We start from the raw sequence: 10,662 nt of genomic DNA, 5'->3' as shown, positions 1-10,662 counted from the left end.
ACAGTATACATATATACATACTGAGTTTGGTCCTCTATCATTACTGTGCATCTGTCTAACAGTATTATATACTGATGAAGCCTCTTGGATGAGAGGTGAAACGTCTTCAAAGACAAATAACTAAGTCCAGTTGCATTCGATTGAATTTCCTTGAGATAACTATGACCTGGATGAATGAGAATATTCACAGGCCTAACAGTATTATATATTTTATTTTATATATTACCATATATTTGTATATTTTAACTTCTGCAGTATTCTGTATCTTAGCTTTATGTCTTAGATTCTCATTTTTATTCATCTGACTTTCTGTTTATACTGTTTGAGGATTGTTGAAGGGAGTCCGAGATTAAGAATTGCATTGCCAATTCCTGCCTCAGATGGGACAACAACAACAACAACAAAACTTAAAATAGCCTCATTTTTCTCTCTCGAATGTCTTACAGCACACAGCTCAGAAAAAATACATCAAAAAGGAGGTTATGATCTCTCCGCGTGATTGATTTGTTTGTCCGTTTGGATGTAGTAGTTTGGTTTGTATGGTTGACCATTGCTCCTGACGCCCATGCAGAGCTGTGGGTGGGGACGCAGGACACCACAGTGATGAGTGTGGTACAAAGTGAGCGCTGTCCACTCTAATGGTGCTGAAACACCAGGAAGCGCTGCTCACTGCCTGAATCACGCCGATCTCCCTTGGGAAGACATGCTGACTCTGAGAAGACAATATAGTGTACACCTTATAGCCTGCGTCTCCTCTTGACAGAGTGCCCAACAATGTTTTGATCCATTTACGATTGCACACCGTGGCACAAGCTGTCACATTTAACATGCTGCTCTATTTTGGTTACGTCTGGAAGACCCAACAACACCTCAGGCCTGCAGATGTGATCACTGATCGCTGTCACACAAAGTTTCTCATACTTCACAAACACAATTAGGCCTGGGCGTTATGTCAACATTCGCTCCAAATCACATACAACATGAAAAGATTAAAACACACTGCAGAATTCGGATTGTGACACTGTTACGTCGGCTTTCGGACGTGCAGTAACAGATTGCGGAGAAGGAGTAAAAAGAAATGTCAGTTTGAGGGAGCCTCCACCCTCCGTTTTCATTCAAGTCAAGGCTTCGATGAAATAATTCAGCATTATAAATCTCTAAAACAAAGAGAATGTTCTTCCTGTGTACGCACTGTGCTGTTATGCGCAGCTACAGTGAGAATGAGAATAAGCTCAGTGTGATGTTTAATCATTTACAGCTGCAATGTTGTGAATGCAAATCCTCCATCGTTAAGCATTTCTCTCCTTTTAAAGGCTCCCTGCTCCATATTGGTGCAGTTTTAATCCAGAGTAATCCTATATGCCACGAATACTCTATTACAATTGACAGGTTACACATGATTCAATGTTCAAAGATGGAAATAAGCTTTTAAAAATACCGTAGTGAGTTGTTTTCATCCTGCACTGAATCAAGCCAGCACGTACCGCTCTGTGAACAATCAATCCGCTGGTACAAACGGAGATGAAGCAGTAGCATTTAAAAAAAAGGGGCCGCCGTTATTGGTTTACTATTGCCAGGGTCTAACCCAATCCATTTCCCCCTCCTCTGTTTCCGACATGGCAGAGAGATCCTCAGCACAATCTACCGCCGCCCCGCCGGTTTCCTGCTCCACATAACGCACCACTGTTTCGCCGGGAGATCAACAAGTACGCCGAGAGCCCGTCCGGACAGACTACCTGTGTTTCCCAGCCAGCTGTACGAGGAGGCGCCGCATCTCTCTGAAGGTGGATCCATGGCAGCTCAGCGCTCCCCTCCACATCTCATTAACTCTTTCAGCACCGCACCTTGACGCCAGGCTGTGGCACTAACTGAGGCTCCTGAGCACCACTGTTGTGTTTGCATGCTGGGCCGTGCTGTCAGATGAAATAGAGACTGGTAAAGATTTGTGAGATGTCGGGGTCGTGTTATCGGAAGGCACCGAGCCAGCAACAAATCAACGGTGGAAGAGGAAGAGGATTTAAACAAACTGGACTACAGTCAGTTTAATAAGAGCAAGTAGGTTTACCCTGCCTGCAATTGTCTCCAATACATTCATAAAATACTACAAATGGGTCCTGCATTCAAACTGCCACTTAAGTAAAATTAACCTTAAGAAGTATAGCAGCAAAATACATCAGAATATCATATGTAAATTTAGTCACTCGGCTGAACAGTGCTCTCTGTGAGTTATGTATTATCATACATTACATTATTAGACTGCTGATGCGTTAATGCATAAGGAACATCTGGGTGAAATGATTAATGGTGTAGGAAAGAAGAAAAATGCTTTGCAAGACTATTTATGTTTTCAAACTTCAGAATAAATCTTTTCGTTTTTGCGAATTTTTTTTTGGATAACCTGACCTCTTTGGAGCTAAAACATTCATTTAGTTGAAACAATCCGAGCAATTTAGAGGGGAAACGAGTCCAGCTCATAAACATCTGGAACATAGCAGGAGGCCCCAGCTTGTGTTTTATTTTGTCACGAGCCAAACTGGTTTCATCTTTAATGTCTTTTCTACGCCTTTGTTTTCTTGTTAAGATGTAAAAACATTAATTACTCTCAAGAGTAATTAATAAATATAGCTGTTACATGTAGTGGAGCAAAACATGCCATATTTTCCCTCTGAAAGGCAGTGAAGCAGAAGTATAAAGCATGAAGTAAATGTCTGCATGTGTCAGTTGTGTAATTTAAAAAATGGATGATGAGCACAGAAACTTTCCCACCTTCAGCAAATGAAGGGGAAAACAGCCTTCTAATGTCAAACATGCACATACATCATTCTGCATAAAAATAAACAAAACATTTCTGAGTCCAGGGAGGCTATAAAGCATGTCACATTTGTTTTTCCTTTTTATTAAAAATATTAATAACAAACAAATTTAAATACGATATATATTGATGCACTGAGTAAATAAAACAGAATAAATAGTGCTACAACACATTTAACAAAAAACACTATATCAATCAACAGTTTTTACAATTAATCGTCACATCAAGTCACATTTCAGGACGGGTCCTCTTCAGTCTGTATCGGACCTGCAGATCCCCGTCCGGCTGGAGCATCCCAAAGCCATAGCGACTGGAGTTAACCGGTGGCAGTTTAGCCTCTGGGTCACACAGCTCCAGATCGAGATGGGTCAAGACCAAGAACACAAACCTAAAGATGCATAAGGCAGAGCAATTTAGAAGAGGGCACAAACCACCTGCTGATACACTTATTAGGTAATATCAATATGAGCAAATGCAGGTTTCACACATCCAGGTAAGGACAGAAAATCACATCAAGCAAATCATTCAATCTGAAACTGATTCCCAAAGTCTTCCCAGTCTACACATCAACATTAACTAACCTTCTCCCAAGCTTTGTGTGCTGTGGATTACAAGGATTAACCTTTAACCTCCGTAACTGGCTAAGATGTCTGACAAAGACACATCCTCCCAACTGACTGCTCTCTATTTCTCTTAGCTTTTTTCTGCACAGTTCATTACAGACCACGAGCAATTACTACATTACAGCTTGTTGCTCATGTTAATCGAGGACATGAAAGCAGGACTGAAACGATAATGGGGGGGAAAATTATGTGGAGATGGATTTTACTGGTGTGCTCTGGTAATCAGGATGAAATTGAAGGAAATGCTTTGATCGTGAATGTATCATTGTAAAATTTAATCCATCATGGAAAGATATAAATCAAAAAAAAAAAAAAAGAAAAAGCTGTGGATTTTTACACTCACTGTTTAATGGCTGTAACAGCAAACTCTTTCCCGACACACATATTTGTCCCTGCTCCCCAGGGCAACGTGTGGTACCTCAGCCTTTCTCCATGCTTGTAGAATTTATCCTTCACTGTCATATCATCATTTAAGAAGCGATCATACTTGAAAATCTGTTCAGAGACAAGCAGAGGGCACAAGTTACAGAAACAGGTGAATAGGTTTGCTCCTCTGACAAATAAACAAAGTGATCACTGGCAATTGAACTCTTGGTCTTGCTAGTCAGCTAGATGTTTAATTTGTAAGCATTTAGCAGCTTATCCCAAAGGATGTATTCTGTTAGTGATTCAAATCACACTGCTTAATCCTGCCTCCTCAAGACTGTTTTGTGCACTGTAGCAGAGCTTAATAATATCACAATGGAGGTACACTACTATATGTATCATGATGTTAGAGGCTTCATTTCCCACAAAATGTTGCATGATTAAACATCTCACGAACAAACAGCTGTAGTTTCATGCTTGCACTGTCAATTGTGGCCTGTGTTAGTACTCTTTGCTTCTGCATGCAATAGTACCTGTGGGTCTTGGTGTATCTCTGGGTCCATCTGAGGGCTGAGGAAAGGGAACAGACACACTCTGTCCCCCTGTCTGAGATGGTACTCCTGTCCATTGGCCATGCGCAGGACCTTGTCTTGCACCACCTCTCTGCTGATCATTACAGCTGCGGTGAGCCGTAGGGTCTCACTCAGAACGCTATCTGCACAATGAAAAGGACAGCAGAGTGGATGATGTCAGAGGTATGTCAGCACGAGTTAAATCAGCAGTGCCCTTCAGTGTAATTTGGAGATGTACAAACATTTGCATAGATATGATTATATGAAAAAGCTAATCTTTGTTTAATTGAATCAAAGGTCAAACTTTTATTGTTGCTGTCATTGCTTCAGTATGCTGCACTTATCTTGTTATTTCCAGCAAGTCCAATAAACCTTTATTTCCATCTCACTGGAGTGGATAAACCCCAAGACAGAAGAGCTCAAGTGAATAAGTGAAAAGGCTGCTGGCAGCTGTTACATACCAAACACAGGTGTGCTGATGGTGGGATGCTGCAGGGGAGTATCCTGATGATTAAGGCCTCTAATCTCTGATTTAAGAGCCTGCATGGCCTCAGGGTGAATAAGCAGGAAGCCAAGGAGCCAAAAGGCAGCAGGTCCAGCATTACACTGAAAGGAAAAAAAACACCCAGCTTAGCACAAATTATAAAATATAAGCTTCTAGTGTAGCAAATTGCACACAAGTCAGTGTATAGTTCGTATATGTGGACATACGATGCATATAATAAAGAGATATTTAGCTCTCTGAAATGTTGCTGCCTGAATATGATTGATATGAGAAGAAGTGAATCAGTCCACACTTTGTAAAGACTGCTGTCAGCCTGTCTGGGACAGACACCTGAGCCTGTCAGACAATAATTGCCATGGGTTAAGGGAGCTGTTCTTCTCACCTCTGCACATTTCAGGTCAGCTCTCCACTGACAGCCAGGGCAAACGCCCAAAAGTGACAAAGCGTATATCACAATGTCTTTTCTGTCCTCTTAGATGTTCAGATCACCACATCATTTGAAAGGAATAGTTTGGCTTTTCGAGAAATAAGCCTCAAGACATTGATGAGAAGAGTGACACCATGTCTGCCTGCTAATACTGTTGCTACTGCATTGTAACTTTTACTCTTAAGGTCTTGTTTGGATTAAACAGGTGAGACTGTGAGAATGTGTTAATGTCCGCTTTGGTGGGCAGTTTTGTTACCTTTGGGCAGAACCAAGCTGGCTATTTCTACCTGTTTATATCTTTATGCTAAGCTAAGCTAACTATAGAGACCAGAGGGATTTCAGTCTTCTCACCTAAATCCCCCCCAAATGCCAAACTATTCCTTTAGGGTATGTTTTTACTGGTAGCTGTATGCTGGGAAAAGCTATGAAGGCAAGATTCACTAAACACTCAATCTATACGTTTCAGTCGATAACTTTGATTTGTTTCGAAATGGAAAGAAAACGACGACCGCCAGCTTTGTGCAGGAAATACCTCAGTCTGCCTCGAACACATGTATAGGCCGTAACCACTGTGGCACATCTCACTGCTCTCTCATTTAATCACCCTATTCTCTGCAGTGGTGCTCCAGTTTCCCTCCTGGACTGAGACTGTGTGCTCTAATATCCCAGCAGACACACTAAAGCACAAACAAACATGCTGGAGGATCAGCATTTTTTCCCCTAAACCAACAGAGCATCCGATAAAGGGCCCACAGTGGGTGGCCTGGCAAAGGTTTCTCCTCTCTGAAATACTGTACACTGGTGTTACTGGGTGAACAATTGCTGTTACACTGAGACTGGCAGACATCGAAGACAATCAAACAGCTTGCTATCTCCCCCATCTGGCAGCACACAGCAATGACACCATGTTGATTTGAACTTGTCAGCACACACAAAGTCGTGGGAGCAACAACAATGCCAATATTGTTCATATTGGCAACTCTATACACTGTAGCCAGTTTAAAAATAAAGAAATAAAAAATAAAATAAAATGACAGAAGATTTATTCATGGCTGAGGTGAAGAGTTTGGATTAATCCAAAGTGACATCTTGCACTAGACAAAGCAAACTTTTATATAATTTATTTCAACAACCTCTGTATCAATGCACACTGGGTAATTTCCAGTGGAGAGTGCACTGTAGTCATTTCCCAGGACTGCATGAAACTATGTTAATTAGAGAAAAGAGAAAACAATTTTGGCTGACTAACACGGGTTTCTTGGGCATTGTATTCATACGCAATTACTCAACCTCAAACAAGATAGGATGTCACAGAAACTGACTCACATGATCAAAACTGGCAAAATTCCACTATGAGTTACAAGTCGAGGCAGGTCGCTATGAGTGAACTGGCAGAGAGGAATTCATTGTTTCTCACTTGCGAATTGTTGGCAGTCTAAGCCCATTGGCAAGGGATTCAAACATGTAGCGTGAGTGTGGAAAGTTTGCGTGTTTTGTTATCATTGTGTGGCTTTTGGTCTGTTTGAGGTTTGTGTATGTAGATAGACAATAAACCTGTTCTCACCTGTGTGGTCCACAGCTGCAAGAGTAAAGCTCTTTTCTGCATTTCTGCATCTACTCCCTCCTCCTGCAGGAAATGATGGTAGCTCTGCTGCCAGGAATCTGACTCTGACCCTTTGCTCAGCCAGTGTGGGGACAGCAGCTCCCATAGCCGCTCCTGGGATAACCAGGCTGTTTTGCGTTCCTCTGTTAGAGATCCAACATCAATTCATACATCCCTTACTGTGCCTTATACTGTGTAAAGTCAAATAGGAAATTGAAAGTAAAATAATCATACTTTAATTTACTTTTGTGTAACTTACCTCTTTTGATTGAGCTATTAGCCAGTTTGGTGAGAAGACTGTCAAACTTGCGGAACTCTTGGTAGACTGCAGTAGCATTTTCTTTTCTTTCAAACAATGTAAGGTATCCGGCCCTGAGCACAGAAATGAAGTTGAACATATTCCTGTCTGTCACTCCCACTAGTATAAACACTGAGGTCATTTGATTGATGGTGTTTCGCAAGTTAAAGGTGCCGTGCGATACCTGAAGAGTAGGCTGTAACAAAGGCTAAAGAGGCCCTCCTGTCTCCACTGTGAACGGCTGCAGACTTGCTGGTCTTTCAGCAGCAGGTTCTGAAGGTGAATGTTCATGGAAGTGCTGAGCTTGTACAGACTGAGACCTTGAAAGTGTCTGAGGGAATAATAAAAAGATATTGAGATGTGCAACACTGATCCAAACAGCTTTTCTCTTGTCATTTAGTGAACCAGACAGTCTGTGTTTAAAAGATGCATTCATTACTGTTCCATCCATTTCTTCTCTGCTGTAGGTTTGATGTTCAGCGGCTGCAGACGGAAGATACTTTTTAACAGCTGATTTTTCTTGCGGGTGAAGTCCAAGAAGACTGTGTCATTCAGCACGGCATCGAAAGAATTTGCATCCAAAAGCACTGTCACGTAATAACCAGCAGCACAGACCTGGAAGGACATCATTTTTTTTTAATTAAATTATTTTTCAATTACAAATAAATAATAATGTTTGGATGTTTTTTCCTTTTAATTTGAAATTAGGTGGAATGTTTTTTTATGCTGTTGCTTATCCAGTAAAACATTTTGTTCCACATTGGAAAAATAATGGGTTGCAGTGGCCTCTGGAGTACTGATCCCAGATGTATTTAAGATTAAAAGCATGGGAGACTAATAAACTTGATACCACATGCATAATGATGTATTTTAAATTTCAGATCTACTCAAAAACGTCTTGCTACTCTATGCAAAAACATAATTATTTTTATTCTATTTGATTGTCTCAATAACTCCTCACTTCCTCAAACACTTTAGATAAAAGCTCTATATCACACAGTCTTACTTACTGTAAAGATCTCCCCGTGCTTATCTTTCATCCGGGCCAAAAACTTTGCAGTATCTTTTCCAAATGCAAGAGCGTGTCCCAACCATGGAAGCCAGCCTTTGTCCAGAGGAGGCTCATTTTTCCGTCTGTTCAGGTATAAGGAAACTCATTAAAATTAAAGCAACCTCACAGAGCGGGTTTATGTATCTTTCGTTCATTCATGAATCTCAACCAACAGGTTTGGAGTTAACACGAAGTTATATCATAAGAGCTTTCTGCTGTGTGGTTGAAATGCCTTTTTTTTTTTTAAACCTTTACTCTCTTATGCTGTTTAAACTCAATGCTGAGAATCTGTGTTTAACAGTCAACCTGGTTCAGACATCCAAGCTTTATCACACAATGAAGAGGTATTAACATATAATTATTATTATTCATTAATGTCAATGTAAAATATTCTTAACATTAAGGTAAAATGACAATGATAAATATCCTCTAAATTACAGTATAATTTGATATCTGCAAATTCAATTAATGCATTGCATTAATATTTCTGTCACCCTTAATGGGGGATTCAAGGCAAGTGACCCTGCAAACAGAAGTACACATATTTCATTCATTTACACACTTAATAAACAATTTAAAAACACAAAAATGACAATGTTAGAAAGAGTTTAAATACACAAGGCATTATAGCAGTGGCCAGACCATAGCTGGCCAACTATGCAAATATCAACAAATAAATGAATGGCTTTACCTTGTGCGACGGGAGTATAAGAGCGCTACTAGGAGCAGTAAGAATATTATCCATAGCATGTTTCCGTACTCCATGACTGCTGGATACTCACTTATCTCTTGGAGCCCAGCTCAGCTGTAACTTATATTTGTTGGGAGGTGTGGAAAGGTGTGGCTTGTAACAGGGTGTTTCACAACAGGGAAGACAAGTCAGAGACCACAAAACTACTTCTTCAGAATATCACGATTTATACTCTTTAGAGCATAGTCACACATGACATAACCCCTTTCACAAGACTGATAGACAGTTTTCACAAAAGCCTTTGGAAAAGCAACCAGTAGTGACATCATCAAGGTAAATTAAGTCATGCTTCTTTAGCAGTATGAGTTTCTTGATATGGAATCTTTCGATGTCGACATTAAGTTTCCATGAAACATTGTGAAATGTCTATTTTTACCTCAATGAAAATAATTTCATTACAGTCACAGCCACAAGCATGTACTGACGTCACTGTCTAACACCCTGAAACCAACAATTAACTGACGTAACTATGAAGTATAGATAGCAGCTGTTGCCAGTGTGGGTTCTGTTTGTGCCTATATGCCAAGGCTGCGCAATTAATGCCGACAGATGCAGATACGTGCGTCCACACGTAAATAATAAAAACGCCAGGCTTTTCAAAATAAAAGCAACACGGTTGTACTGCAAACCTAGAATATACATCCAGTTTACAGTAAGCAAACTATAATGAACTGTGAACACAAAAGTGATGGTGGCACCAAATAAATATTTTCAAAAGTAACAAAATAGCACTGACGCAGGTACTCTACAAATTTACAGCTTACTTTAAGGCTGTCGGCCGGTTACTCGGTGTGCCAGCAGAGGGTGGTCATTCACCTTCAATTTCCTCACCTTTCAGCAGCAGCGGAAAAGTTCAGTGGTGGACGCTGAAATGAAAATCATCCAGCTCAACACCTTCAAAGAAACTCCTCAGCTTTACGCCTGAAATTAATTTGTAGCGTTGGTGTCGGCTAGCTTGTAGCTAGTTAATGCTAACATTCTGTGTGCTCTCCGCTAACTGAGCCGACTACCAACAGCAACCTGAGATTTAAGTTCCCACAGCAAGCATTTCCACTCAGCACAAATTTTCTTCGTGTTAAACCATGCAGGTGACGGACAAAATAGGTATACAGACCACGAATATATGTAGCCACAAACACAAACATTCCTATAATTTTATCATATAGGATTAATGATGGCTTGATCAAACTTTGAACTTCATTCAATAATGGAATGAAATTTATGCGAGTAGTTTGATTTAATAAGGTTTACTATTTTTGATGGAACCAATATGACCAGTATTAAAAATTACTATATTATCACATTTCTAAACATATGATAGGCTCTCACAGGTCAGAATTGCTTTGAATTGTAGCAAAAGAAAGAAATGGGTTTGCATAACTTTGTAGACAGATGAAATCTCATCAGTTTATCACAATATTCTACCAATTTGGAACTTCTCATATGGCAGTGTGGTTCCTGAAAACAGAAATAGGAAAACGATTTTTAAAATTCTCTTTAAATTACAGATAATAAGTTAGATCTTATGTCGCCTCATAGCAAGAGGGTTCCAGGTTCGAATCCCGGTCTGGGCCCTTCTATGTGGAGTTTGCATGTTCTCCCTGTGCCTGCGTGGGTTTTCTCCAGGTTCTCCGGCTTCCTCCCACAATACCAA

General features: G+C 40.3%; 1 protein-coding gene across 2 annotated transcripts; it reads right to left on the bottom strand.

Annotated features, from left to right (window-relative positions):
- Positions 1 to 2,875: 2,875 nt before the first annotated feature.
- On the bottom strand, positions 2,876 to 9,989 carry ptgis (prostaglandin I2 (prostacyclin) synthase). Of its 2 annotated transcripts, XM_046383521.1 has the most exons (11): positions 9,840 to 9,989; positions 8,949 to 9,101; positions 8,217 to 8,340; positions 7,646 to 7,821; positions 7,391 to 7,537; positions 7,168 to 7,280; positions 6,870 to 7,051; positions 4,835 to 4,979; positions 4,335 to 4,516; positions 3,779 to 3,930; positions 2,876 to 3,200 (listed from the first exon to the last, which is right to left on the bottom strand). In XM_046383521.1, the coding sequence occupies exons 2-11, from the start codon at positions 9,020 to 9,022 to the stop codon at positions 3,041 to 3,043; spliced, it is 1,455 nt and encodes a 484-aa protein (XP_046239477.1). In that variant the 5' UTR covers positions 9,023 to 9,101; positions 9,840 to 9,989; the 3' UTR covers positions 2,876 to 3,040. The 2 variants fall into 2 exon arrangements, with proteins under 2 accessions (XP_046239477.1, XP_046239478.1); XM_046383522.1 differs by lacking the exon at positions 8,949 to 9,101 and having other exon boundaries at positions 9,840 to 9,987.
- Between the last annotated feature and the right edge of the window lie 673 nt (positions 9,990 to 10,662).

The sequence above is a fragment of the Scatophagus argus genome, chromosome 3, assembly GCF_020382885.2.
Source record: "Scatophagus argus isolate fScaArg1 chromosome 3, fScaArg1.pri, whole genome shotgun sequence".
Lineage (NCBI taxonomy): Eukaryota > Metazoa > Chordata > Actinopteri > Scatophagidae > Scatophagus > Scatophagus argus.
Note: the sequence above shows the minus strand (reverse complement) of the source record. Positions and strands in the feature narration are given on the sequence as shown.

Excerpts from the sequence above, each read along its gene's own strand:
- ptgis (XM_046383521.1), bottom strand. The coding sequence starts at position 9,022 with ATGGAGTACGGAAACATGCTATGGATAATATTCTTACTGCTCCTAGTA. Across the intron at positions 7,281-7,390 it reads TGTTACAGCCTACTCTTCAG|GGCCGGATACCTTACATTGT; the intron begins GTATCGCACGGC and ends TTCTGTGCTCAG. Across the intron at positions 3,201-3,778 it reads GCTGTTACAGCCATTAAACA|GTTTGTGTTCTTGGTCTTGA; the intron begins GTGAGTGTAAAA and ends ATGCATCTTTAG.